General features: G+C 37.4%; 1 protein-coding gene across 1 annotated transcript in view; it reads right to left on the minus strand.

Moving 5' to 3' along the window:
- adam19a (ADAM metallopeptidase domain 19a) overlaps positions 1-14,405 on the minus strand; it is a 197,767-nt gene that overhangs the window by 74,610 nt on the left and 108,752 nt on the right. Inside the window, exon 4 of the mRNA XM_044341231.1 lies at positions 7,482-7,563. Within this exon, the coding sequence (XP_044197166.1) occupies positions 7,482-7,563 (82 nt within the window). The remainder of the gene's footprint in view (positions 1-7,481; positions 7,564-14,405) is intronic.

Consider the following 14,405-nt stretch of genomic DNA (forward strand, 5'->3'; position numbering starts at 1 on the left):
TGTGTGTTTATTGAGTGATCAAGCAGTTCTCCTCTACACAGGACACGTCCACATACTGACATTTCTTGTTCTTCCTGACCATATGCCAGCACGCCCTAATTTTACTGCAAGAATTATATCATTTAATGTTTACATTTTTCAAAATAAGTGACATAATGGCACCTCTTACAATTTGTTACTGGAAACATACCAAAAAATGGATTTTGTGTACAGTTACACCCCTAATGAACTGTAAACTGAAGGGTGGTGCTAAATTTTAAAGTAAGAAGTTTCACTTTCCTGGGAAAAGTAAAGGCTAAGGAAAACTACCCTTAAATGAAAACCAGACAAGCTGCGAGAGCACCCGTCTCTCTTTGTTTACTAGTGAATTGTAATTCATAAAGAAAGGTTATAAAAAAGAATGAAAAAAAAGAGAAGAAATGAACACTTTCAAGTCAACCTTTTAAGTACAAAGGTATCACACTTTTCATGATATCAAAAGCAACTCTTTGAGCCTAAACACCTGCTGTTAATGTTGAAAATGGATTTATCACCACAAGGTTTAAATTATGCAGGCATGTCGATTTTTGACTATTCAAAATTCCCTGTCAGCTCATCAGAGCGTGAAATGAGCTCTTTCATTTGAACAGCAGCAACAGTAGCAGCAGCAGCAGAAGCGAGGAGTGCTTTGAAAGAGCCAACATACAAATCAATTGTCAGTGAGAACTCTCCCTGCCAACCTCCAGCAATTAGTCTGCTTACATGTACAGGATGTGATGTGGAGGCAGTCCAAGAGATTGGCCCCGTTAGGCTTTGTTTCAGGTGTGTGAGGAATAACCTGCCCTCTGATCATAAAACCACTGACATGTGCAGAGACAGGATCCCATCTGCAGTTCAAGCTGTGTGATACTTTAACTCTGCAGTGTGTGCACATATAGGTGCGTTTGCTTGACCAGGTTGTAAAAATAACTTTTGAACTCAAGTGGCACCCATCGCACATTAAACCTCTCTCAATCTGTGTTGTTGTCTGTACTTGTTCTTGTGAAATGTCATCAGTAACAGGTAAACTTTTCTCCAATTTGGTCCACATCAAGCCAAGTATGGTTCAGCCTGGAAGTGTTCTTGCACTGCTGATTGAGGATACTTTGGGACTATCCCAGCATGCATTTCATATCAATAAACAGTGATGCTGGAGGATATGAGCCAGATTTATAACTGTTATAATTTTCATTCTGCAAATGTTTTGTGCCACCAAATTTTTGTTAGGTGAGAAATTTTTTTATTATTTTTTTTAATTTTTACCTTTATTTTACCAGGAAAACCTCATTGAGATTAAAAATCTCTTTTGCAAGAGTGTCCTGGCCAAGACAGGCAGCAACATAAAGTTTCAAACAAACAACATAAAAAACAGATCTATCACAACCTCGAAAATATTTAAATCATGAATACAATTACAATAAATGAGAACATAAAAATACAACCTTAAAACATGCTAGAATTGGAGAAGCAATTTGAAGCATTCAAAACCTCCTTGCAAGCACCCTGATATTGGCAGATAGATTATGAGCCAGAGATGACAGAGTTCCTGCAGCAAAACTTTAAATCTGCCCAGATAGACTATTGACTGTAATTGTAACTCATTTAAATTAACCATTCAGATTTCAAAATTGTGGTCAATTTATCAAAAAATAATGCTTACTTGAAAATTTGTCCCAATGTTTTTAGAGATATGAGGGATTAGGAGTTCTGTATAAAGAGAAAGCTTTTGGATGTTTCCCATCCAACGAATTTATTTTGGCAGCCCAACCAGAATAGAAATAACCAAATGAGAAACTGTCATTTCAGGGCACTTTGCAGATGATGTCTGGTTTGATCAAGTTAAGATTATTCCATTGTACTGCAGCAGAATAAAGAAATGGGTTTTTCTTGTCACATTCTTAAAAAGAAACAGTATAACATATGCTGGACTAGCCCTTGTGGAAAAGCTCACTTTCTCTCCCCACATTTTCTGTGTGCTGATGGACTATATACGAAAAACAAAGGGAACTTTTTCACTCTCTTTTCCCTAAATTAAAAATCTGCATACCTAACTGTATGGAACTCATTGGAATAATTGTTATGTAAGGTAACAAGAGGTCAGGGACTGCTATGGCACTAAAAACTGATTTGGTGGCATGCCATGACAGAATGAATGTTAACTGATAGCGGAAACAATGACTTTTATAAAGACACTGGCAAAAGACACTGTATTTAATGGCTGATACCCAATCCATTTAACAAGGTCAGTGTCAGTGCCAATAACAATCCACAATGTCAGATTGGTACATCCCATAATGCCAATTAAAGGCAAAATGCCCAAAACAATCTTTAAAAAAAATTCCATTACATAGATTGTCCACCAGAGACACTGACAGGTTGAATTACCAACTATAAAGTGTCCCTCACATTGTATATGTCCCCAGTTCATGTCCTGGTGACAATTCTTTTAGAAAAAAGAATAATGAAAAAATAGGGATCCTTTACCAAAAATGTTTGTTCATGTTGCAAAAACTATCAGTCTCTAGCTCCAGCTAGTTTTTTTCAAACAATTTAATCAAGGTCATAATAAAGTTGAACTTCTTCTCATTTACTAGCCATTTCAATCTCCTGAAATGGTCAAATTCAGCATAGGTACATGGATTAAAGTTTTAGTTACCCTTATTAATTACTTTTGTGCATTTTGCTACTTATTCTCTAAGAGGTTAGGTGGAAGCAGATTGAAGGTGACCTTGAACCAGAGCTCCAGCTAGAAAATGAAGAGCTAAATAATTTGAAAATGTGGCTTTCTTGTATCTAAAATATGCTAATCATTTTTATTTATCTTGAAACTCAGGTGTCTGTCTGAACTTCTTTTTCAGAACTAACAAGAATAGCTTCTGTCTTTCAGAAATGAATGGATTATAAAGTGTTCACATTCAGAACAGCCTCACAGAGAGACTGTATGTGTTTGACTACAGATTTGGCTTGCTGAGACACCAGTAAAGTCCAAGTACGGCCAGACTGTCTTCAAATCAATAACAAGCAATAAAAAGAAAAGAAAACCAGAAGCCCTGCCCTGCGGGACTCCGCACTCAGTAGTTCTTGATTCAGATAGCATTATGTTTTCAACAACTTGTGTGCAATTTGAGGGAAAGGATTGAACCTTTTTTAAACCTTCTCAGCTATGTCTCATAACTCTAAGTATCAAAAGCTTTTTTGTAAATCTGACACAATTATACATATACATACTATATTATTATATACATATAAAATAACTCGTAAAAACAAAGCCAGTAGCAAAAATCTCTGCTTTAGTTAAATCTGCAGTACTGGGACCATATCATGTAGCCTCACTGATTTCTATGTGACACTCCAAACATTCAAACCTCAAATGGACCATTGGACAGATAGTATGGTGAAAGGCTGTTTGTTATTGAGAAGGCTATGATAGCCTGCCTGCATGCTAACACTTCCACATGCACTATGTTCAGAGACAGAGCCTTTAGCATTATCACTAACATAATAATCTGTGATGTAGGAAAAAAACAAGATATATACACATTAAATGGCTTATTTAGACCTTGCAGGGAATACGTATACTACCCTGCTTCCAAAGCAAATAGAGGGGATACATAGTGGGTGACTGCATACACCTGAAAATCATGGCATCTACTTGCATTATCTCAAGCAGCAGGTCTAAAACTAAACTAACCAATAATTTTAATCAACTTCTATTTGTTTGAAGTTACTTATCACTTAAAGCATATGCTTACATAATTTGAGCATGTAGCTCTGGTGCCAAAAGTCTACTAAGGACAAATGGATAATTTGGTTTCTGTGATCTAGCACTTGAGAGCTAAGTTGATCAAAGGCCAATCAGGGCGCTCAACCACCTCTGATCATCAAAAACCCTTGAGATATGAGATGTCTGCAAGGATCTTGATAACATCAGTCTTTGTAGATTGAAATCAAGTGACTTCAATATGAGTTGCATTAAGAGGATTTTGATTGCTAAATACTGTTGATGAAAGATAAAATCACCAAAACATTACTTTTTCTTAATTTCATATCTCAGCATTAAAGACAATGACCTGTTTCCTCTCACAGATATTTGGGGATTAATGCTGATTTGAAGTTGAACTGCTCAGAAAATCACTGCAGTATGATGGATATCTTTGTATTGTAGCCTTTAAGAGTAACTTAATACCAGGCTTCAGACTCATGTGTCAAAACATTAGGGTCTATAGTGGACTTTGACATTGAGTTTTATATTATATCCATTATACAGTCCATTTTATGGTCTTGTCTTGTCATATTACTAGTGTACTAGTATAACTAGTATATCATTTTGCCTTTTTCACATACAGAAAATGCAAATGAAGCACTGATTATTCTTTAACACGATTAATTAAACAAGAAATGTTACTCTAAACTTTTTGGAGGAAAAATCAAAGTTGATCCATCTTTGAGGACTTCATATCTGTTTGCGGTTAAAGAACTGCAGCCTCTTTCTGTTCTGTACAGTAAAGCTCCCCTTGCTGCGTGAAGTTCATCCAGATGTGACCTCGTGGCAGTGCAAAGCACTACAGGCATTCTGAGGCTGCCAATATTCTCAATGACAGGCTTGTTTGTTAACATTACACATATTAGATTTAAGAATTCGATTTAGAAGATTTTTTTTTATACACTTTAATGTTACAATGTTGCTTGCACTATTACACAGCATAATGCTAAATGCCTCATACTGCATGCATTAAATGCTCCACTGAGGCAAAAATCTGTCCATAATTACAGAAAGACCATAGAGTGCATCCTGTTGTTCAGTGAAGCCATATGATGTGTGCAGATCAGCATTAACTGTGTGTGTACCGTGTGTTCTGCATGTGTGAGTGGGTGTGTTGTTGTGTATGTCTGTGGCATAAAATGTACATATATGTGAACCAAGTCTGTGTGTGTGTGTGTATGTGCATGTTAATGTGTTGCAGTTTTAAGGATACAGTACATTTTTTTAAAATTTATTAACGTGTGTGAAATTATAGTGTTTATACTATCGTGCATGTCCATCACAACAGTTTTACATGTTGTGTCTGTGTCTATGTGTAAGCGTGTCTGCGTGTTGTGCATGTCTGCCTGTCAAAGCTGTTTTTCATGCCATATGTTGATGTGTGTGTGTTTGTGTGTGTGTGTGTATGTGTGTGTGTACACAATGTTTTAGAGTTGAAAGCAATCACAATGATGCTGGTTTGGAAGTCTAGCAGCAGCTCTTAGCTCTTTTATACAGCTGCTGTTTCCTTTAACACACTCTCAACCAGGCTGACAACCACTGCTCCCCAAACTGCCACACAGCCTGTCTGACACACGGCCAACAGCGTTAATAAAGTACCTGATAATTTATGCATCACTTATGGCAGTGACCTCATGCCACTATGACACCTCCCGTGTGGTTGTACGAAATATGACTATAGTGTAGTCTTAGTTTCTTGAACTTCTAATTTACTCCTTGTGGTTCATTTGTAACAAATCAGTGTGAACACGAACCTGATCGAAAACTTTTTGTCTTCTTTGGTCTGGACCAACACTACAGATGTGAAAGTGACAAAGTAAAACATATTCCTCCGCCGATAAAATATCCATCACCTGCTGCTGGACTTGGCCTTTCCTTTCTATAGTCACAACACACACCATTGCTGATCTATTAATATTAAGTATTGTATGGCAAAGTTCCACTGGCCAACACTTTGTCACACTTACACTTAAATTAACTTTCATCAAAACCATGCTGTGTGGGTGCTGTGCCTTTATTTGTTATATGAAATACTGTATGCTACTGAAGATAAAGAGATGTCTATGTACTGTATAACTCATCTCTACATTACATGCGAGAAAACATAAAATAATGGGGAGGAGCACTGGCGCTGTAGTTTGGATCCTGAAGTAAAGATTTAGATTTTAACTGCAGGTTTCCCACACACAGTGGAGACTTTGTTAGAAACCTTTCCCCCCACTCACTCCTTTACCTTCTGTCACTAAGCAGTATCCTTTTCATCACTGCACTCTAATATGCCTATTTATCATTTTTCACTCAACCCTGCATCTTTCCCCTGAATATGCTCAAAAACCTGGATTGGCAAAGTGAACAACGACCAATGTAAGGGTATGGAAGCCTATGGCTGTCAATATTAAAATGAAATTATTGAATCACACTGAAATTACATTTTCCATTTGGGTATGCATAATGTAGGAGAAAAATACCTTTTTTAAATCCAATTATCATTTTTGAAAATGCATAATTACTCATTTTCATTTTCAGTGTGATCCAAAGAATAACACCGCCATAAATATGATGTGCAACCTAAACTTGAGAATGAAACTGCAATTTTTACTTTTGCATTTGAATTTGAATTATGCTAATAATTGTTATATTATGCTAATTTCTAATGAAAACGTCCACATTTATAGTTTTTTATATAGTTGTCAATTTCATAATGGTTGACTGAAATAAGCTAAAATGAAGACATCAAGTTTATAATGCACATTGTTTTCTTGTATGAAAATTAAAATGAAAAGTAAATTTCATATTCAGTTGCATTATCATAATGGCCTTGTTAAGTCATAATGACCATAATAAACTGAAAATTACAGTATATGTCAATGGAGTTTTCATTTTGGCAGTTATTCAATTTCAATCAAGAAAATAAAAATGGAGATTAGATTTTAAAATAAGTTTAATTTGTCTATAATACACACACAAGTGGAAAATTAATTTGCCAATTTGATTAAATGATTTACTTATAATATTGGCAGTCATAGACTTCCATACAGTTAAATAAATGTTGCATTTATTTCACGAGACAAAATCCAAAGTTAAAAAAAATAATGATTGTGGTAAAATGATAGTTGTATAAATCTCTGTAATAATGGAATCAGAGGGATTATTTAAAATATAAACCCTAACTGATGCGCAGACCTTCTGAAATATGTAATCGTTATTAATGTCCTCCTTCAATTCCATATGAAATTCAAAATTGCACACATACATACAGTAGGTTTCCAGTCTGCAAGTTGATACTGAAATGTTACAAAAATGAATGGAAATCACTAGCTGCCTGAAGACAGAGTGGGTAGGAAAAGCTAAAAATGTAAAACAAATGTCTTAAGCCTTGGAAAAGAGCTGGCAGTTATGTGAAGTGAAACAGAAATAGCAGCAAACATGACAAAATACCAGTAAAGTCCCCCAAGGGTGGAGTTTAGGACTAGAAGCTGGAACTGGGTCAAAGATTAGAATTAAGGTTAGGTTTACGTTAAGGTATGGTAAAGGGTATTTTAGAATTGAATTAGAGTTAAGAAAGTCCTCATAAGAAAGACAGACCATAAGATGAAAACCCTTAACTAAGGAGTGTGGTAGTAGAAGGCAGCAGTTGACAGAGAGGGGGGGAAGACAGAAAAGTTAGACTCGCTCCATTTAGACCTTGGTCCATACTTACAGTGTAATTATGATTGGTCACAGTCACCAGCTGCCCATTGTCTGTGTAGTAGGTCTCTGTGAAGTCTGGACCTAAAAGCTCCCTGTGAAAGAAAAAGAGAAGAGGGGAGACAAAGGTGATGGGTGATTAGATAAGATTTAACTTTAATAATCCCAGTGGAATTTGGTAGCAGCAGGTAGAAATGGGACAGAGCAAAGAAAAACACTGTCAAAGACCATGATCACACTGAACATCTTTAGCAATTTTAGGTGCCTTTTTCTGATCATTTTTATTGACAAATTGTATTGCACAGTGCCTTTGTACTCTACCAAACTAGTGTTTATCCATCTGTGGCATCTTGCTTTTTTTGTTTGCTTTTGCTCTCCAGTTGGGTTAAAGTGCCATATGGCAGTGATTGTTTCTGTCCAGTCTTGTTCCGTCTACAGCTAATGTTATGATATAATAAACAGCACCAGGCTGGGAGTGCCATGGCTAAAAGGGTAGATTTTGTCTTCTTAGTTAGCTAATAAAATTAGCTGATGACATTAGCTAATGGCATTAGCTAGGCCAGTTAAGTGATTGACAGCAGCTGACTGTGAGGTTGCTTAGCAATGACAAAGGACGTTTCCTGAAATACTTCTTGTGCAGAACTCTAAGGGCAGAGTGGTTAACCTCAGATTTTCAAGGCTACAGTCATATGAGATCAGTAAATTAGGATAAAGCAAAATTGGAAAAACTGTAGGGCTGCCCCCGACCGAAGATTTTCCTCATTGACTAAATAATTAATTAATATCATAAATGTGTGACCACTAGTTGACTAATGGCTTGAATTAATGAGTATTAAATATATGTATTTTTAGGGCATCACAAAACGGTTTGAGCTCCAGGGCTGAATAAGTAACATTGTTAACATTCTGCTACATTACAGAGAAATACAAAACCGAATGAAGCCAAATAGTGTAACTTCATTGGTTGCCTCGGTCGGGTGTCACCACGTGTCACCACTTCCTGTATCAGTTGTTTCAAATTAAAAGCCCTCTAGCGTTTCATACACGGTCCAGCCATATACTAGGTTTTGACCTAATTTTGGCAAGGCGCAGCTCCCGAATGGACTTTGAGGGGTTTCCTGTGACTAACCCACCAATGAAAACTTAGTTGACTAAGACTCTTCACATTGACTATTAGGGGGCAATCCTAGAAAACTCAATGACTTAAGTTTTTGTTCTTACCTATATGTGTTACAATATCTTTCTTCAGAATAAATATTCTGAAAAGAAACACTTCTGGTGTAATTCAACAATCCATCAGGGCAGAAAAGTGCAGAAAACACCCCTTTATGTGGTGACACTTTTAAGTATGCTGCCTCTCTGGTCCTTCCCAATCAGGGATGTTACTGCAGGTGTTTTCCATTATCTGTCAATAGCAAAACAACCATTTCAATGTCACTCAGTGGGGTTTGCCCAGAACTGTGACAAGACTTAAGTTCGAAATGTGCATAGTGCAACTATTAGAGTTTGGATTTCCTCTTTAAAGGGAAACCCCACCAAGTTTTTACACAGAACAGTCAGTTTACTTATCAAGAAAGTCAAGTATGAGAACTATGAGAAAATAAAGGCTGCATCAAACAGGCAGGGTGGGTCTAACAAAAAACTGCTATTAGTTGCATTATGGGAAATAAAGGATCCAGCAATTTTGGAGCTAGTCCCATTCTAGGGTCCTAAAGTCACAAAGTCTTAACTCTGTGGCTTCATTTAGACCATTCTTTTTTAAATCTGTCTGTCGTGAGTCCCCAACTTTGGAGGAGTACAATATTAAATTGCTGGAGTACCAGTTTAAAATAATATGAGGTATAAGGCCATTTAAGACCCAAACTGTCCAATATCAAGGATTAATCTTAGTTTTTTCACACTCTAGCTGGCAGACATGGCTGAATAGTTGAAAAAAGAATGTTGCACGCTACATTCAACCAATGGATTACATGGTTAAGGAAATTCTACAACCTCTTGGGCTCATCCTGATCCTGAGTACAATAAACAGACAACACCCAATTGTCATAAATATGTGTGACAGACACTGTGAGCTCCTTTACCATCACCATGCAAGCTGTGAGTGATGACAGTAATTGCCTGATGTATGAGAACTTGTTCTATCTCATAACCACTTTTGCCTCCTGAATCTCATCTCTGAAGAAAGTGCAAAGTCAGATAAAGCTTCAATAATATTCATAGCTTCTTTCTTTGTTGGTGAGCTTGATTGCAAAAAGCATTATCTCCTACAAATTAATTGTTGGATCAGCAGGACTGGAGTCTTTCATGTTGATGGAGTTGGGTATTGATAACAAAGAGAGACGGAGAAGGAAAAAATATCCAAATGTATCGTGATTGTATCAAATTTGACTCATCTTTTAGTTACTTTTCTCATGCAAATCCTTATCTCATGCAAACTTAATCTTAATCTTTTTCTTTATACGTACACTTTTGTTGCTGCTCTGCTAAAAGATGGCTTGCAGAGCGCTGCAAAAGATAAAGAAAAGAGATTACTGTTTGATGTCCCTGGAAAAAAGGTCACCTTACAACAAAAATGCACTGGCTCTATTTTAGCCAGCAGGAGAGAAAGGTGACATTTGTCATGTCTGGGGACATTAGAGTCGGTTGTCAAATGCCAAGACGTCCCTGGACTAACGCTTCAGTGTTACAGATGTATGGATCAGTGCTACCATGAAGACATCTGGCCTTATTCAGCCTCTGTGTGTGGCTGAATTACTGACCAGGCAGGAGACACACTCTGGCAGCAGATCCCTGAGCAGAAATGGGCAAATGGAAGACAGACATGAAAAGATGAGCCCAATCTCCATTTGGTCCCGGGGGCCCCATTGTATTATTCATTGAGGGGGATCGTAATGGAACATAATCCAGCTTTCTCACCCCTTTTACTGCAGACAATTTGCTCTGCTATATAAAAAGACTATCTTACGTGGCAGTCCTTGAAAGTTAATTCGATTGAAGCTGGAGTACAGACAGTACTGTGTGAAATTCAACTCCATCTTATTCAGGACAGTATTTACACAGCATTTTCATCAAAGGGAATGAGAAGAAAAAGCTGATTGCTTTTCATGGCAGGTCACCGTCTTTCAAGCTGCCAGGGTAGTGTAAAGACAAAGATCACAGTCAAATATCTCCAATGGTTTAATTAAAAACTGGCAAAGGGTGTGATTAGCACTGCGAAACCTTGAAACTCTGCAAACGCTGGACAAAATGTTCACCTACGACGACCACCTGCTGTATATGGTAACTGACCTTTGAGCTTGACTGAAGCAACACAACACAGAGCATAGAACACTGTGTGTGATCAGTGTAGAAGTGTGTTGGATGTTAATACAAAGTTTACAATAAACTATTACTACTGCACTTCAGCAATTCAGCAATGCTGCGTCTTACACAGATGTGCAAAGGAACGACATGAAAGTACTAGCTAGAATGCAAATTGTGTTGAATGAGTTGAGTTCTATTTTTGTGGTTTCCCACCAATGGTTGTTTCAGTTACAGTATGATAACATTGTACTCATCAAAGAAATTGCATAGATCTGGAAAAATGGAAGTATCATTTAACATATTTCCAATGGGGCAAGAAACGGGAGCAGTCAGACGATCAAACATGTCATAAATAGACTGACAGTTTAGTCATATTATCCAAACCACTTTATTTGAATCTCAGCAATGAAATTGATGAGTTCAATGCCAACGATCCATCTTGACATGATGAATGGAAGAGATGTAGGTAACAGCGCACGCTTTTGTACAGTCTTTTCTATAAAGCATTCATGGTGTTGCACTCAGTTGTTCACCACAGAAAAAGAAACGTAGGTAGTTATATGAAAAATGAAAAAAGAGAGTTTGAGAGTTCAAATCCACAGTTGTTACTGTCTGTTGTGGCAATTTAGGAAAGTTGTTGAACAGAGTCCCCCTAATTCCACCACCGGAAATGGGACTTGAGATGCAGTTAGATGATACAACAAGCTTTTTGTTTGAAATTTACTGAGGCTTTCACTGTAAAAGAAAGGGGATAACACTCTTTTAAAGCATGTCAGCATAAGAAATAAGACAAAACAGTGTTGAGAGATTTTGTGTTTTTTAATGCCGCTATCCTAGTTTTTATAGTGTTACCAATATATTACTGTCTGTGTGTAGCTACATGTTTACAAGAGGGAGAGAATTTTGACACTGGGACCAGAATGAATCAGTGTTGATGGTCAATGTGTGTGATTTTTTGAGTTGTAGAGACTGTGTTTCTGGTCCTGCTGTTCAACTCCATTTCTGTACTTCATTTGTACCAAAAACAAATGACCTTTAGTGGAAATGAGATGCACAGAATGAGAATGACAAAATTGAAATGCAAATGATGTGTTATATTGATAGAGGCTATTTTGGGGAGACATAAAAGACCATATCTCAGGTCCACTACGTTGTGTCACATTGCTCGAATTAAGCAAATGTTTCTGAGAAAAAACACTATAGTTCAGTGTTTCCCCTACAATTGTACAGGCCTGGTGGGCCACCAGGCCAACGAGAACCCCCACCAGGCCAAAAAATTGCCAAAAATATTTGAATGCCAAAAATAACACCAAATATCCATTAATTCAGAAATCAATAATTGCATGCATTTGGGAGCCTCTGTGCTGTTCCAAAATGTGAGTCAACCTCTATGTCTTTGCCTGGGAAACTCTTGATGTGATGCAAGTACCACTGCTATCAAAGTCCCTTTTAAATGACTGCAGAGCGAGAGTGTATGGGATGCAGGTTAGCTAACGTGAGCATGGCACCGCCTAAAAAGAGAAAAAGCTCTAGCACGGTTAACAGACAAACAAATATATCAACGTTTTTCTCCAAAACTCTAGAGTTAAACAAAAATACAGAAGTAGAAGAAGTGAGAGGGGCAGCTTATTTTTATGCAATTAATGCAGCTTATTATGTCATCCTCATCTTGTGACCATTTTGTTTTAAGTCTTGAATATACAGAGCAAACAAAAATTTGAATGAAAATATAAACTGCAGACCACCTATTGTGCCACCTGACCGAAGCTGACCGCGTACCACCAGGCCTGAAAAAAATTCTAGGGGAAACACTGACTGCTGGTTCAAAATTGAGTTACTACTCTCCAGAAAATGTGATGATTTGATGATTTAAATTAAGTTTTTCAACCTCATTGAATTATTCTTGTGGTTTATTCTTCTTCGTTTTCTCTTCTTGATGGATAGAAACCCCCACCTCTATGAGACAAGTAGTGTGCAGATCTCACTCTGCCAAACCCTATCGTCTACCATGAATGCTCATTAAAAAAGTGCCAGTGGATGTGGAACAACTCATCAGCAGCCCTGATACTGAATAATTACACAAACACACCCAGCTTTTTTCTCTCCCTTGGTGCATCAGCTGCAAAGCCACACAGTGTAGCTGGGGTCAAACCGCTGTGCTACTTCCAAGAATAAAAGTAATGGGTTCTTTTCGAGGGAGAAGGAAAGCAGACAGGCAGCCTGGCTTTGGTGTGCTGATATCATTTGCTCTAATGAGCAAGCCGAGAGGATAAAAAGCTGGACACAGCAGTAGTGTATGTGTGGATGTTCTGTGGAGGTGCTGTGTTTTTATACCCATGATCTTTCCTCCTTTTGGCTTCTGGTTGGTTAGTCAAGCTTCTGTATCATGGTTAAACAAGCTATAGGAGGAATCACAAGGGGAGGAGAGAAGAGGAGCAAATACAGTGGATAGAGGTCTGAGTAAGAGAAAGGATTGATGTTACTGTCAGAGGTAAATGGAAAATACAGTGAGGTAGTTCTCAGATCTCATGCTACAAAGATGTTGCTGCAAGGAAAATACTGATTTCCAATAAAGCAGCAACAAGAGCAAAAACTACAGGCACCTTTATGGTCAAGGTTTGGATGGGTTTTGATTAATTTCCAAGAGCGCAATTTCTTAAAATTGGTATTTTGGTAAATTGGTTTGGTATCTCCAATTAATAGCCCCAAAACCAAGGATATTCAATTTACGGTGACATAAAATAGAGAAAGGAGGGCAATCTCAAGCATTTGAGAAGCTGGAACCATTGAAAGTTTGGCTTTTTTCTGAAAACAAGGCTTAAAGCATACTGTGTAACTTCTGAAGGAAGAAACAACACAATCCTCTTACAAATAAAAAGACTGTACTGTATAAGCAATAAAACAAACCGCTTTCAGTTCAATATGCTCAGGTTTTGTTGCTGCACCCTAGCTTGGTCTGCTATGAACAGTAGCATATGGTGGCTGTTAGCCAGTTAATAATGAGCCGGTGAGTAGATTTTTAAGGTTGGTTCTTTTATCGGAGAAAAGTTTATAAAAGTCTGGTTATATCTTACTTGAGTCAATGACTGTAATACTTATTTCTTTAAGTGCAAAAAAACCCACCAGTAAGGGATGAGGAATTCATCAAAACACCTGTTTAAAAAGCATGATATGAATTTGCAGAAATGCAACATCTTTGACTGCTCTGCCCGCAACCAACTCCTGGTCCCATCTTCATCCACAGCTGATATGTTTTTCACAGCCATAGAGAGCTCATTAGGCTAATAGCAAAATTTTACAATAGATGTTGTAGAATGAGCTAAAAATGAAAGCTAACTATAGCTGTTTAGCTTAATTGCTGTGTATCCTAGAAATTTGGTGAGTTCTTGTAGACTTTGACGCCCTGTCTGACTTTACCAGTGGCACCTGCTAAGCAGTGAATGTCTTCACATTTGCATTTACAGTCAAAAGTTTGCACACCTTCTCATTCACTTGAATGAGAAAGTGTGTCCAAACGTTTTTGATAGAAGAAATCCAATCCTAACAAGTGATGAAGTCATAATGGACTATAATACATTTTACAATACTTGTAAAACAACAAGACTAAAATCCAGGTTGTTTAAAAAAAGATTAT

The sequence above is a fragment of the Thunnus albacares genome, chromosome 22 (assembly GCF_914725855.1).
Source record: "Thunnus albacares chromosome 22, fThuAlb1.1, whole genome shotgun sequence".
Classification (NCBI taxonomy): domain Eukaryota; kingdom Metazoa; phylum Chordata; class Actinopteri; order Scombriformes; family Scombridae; genus Thunnus; species Thunnus albacares.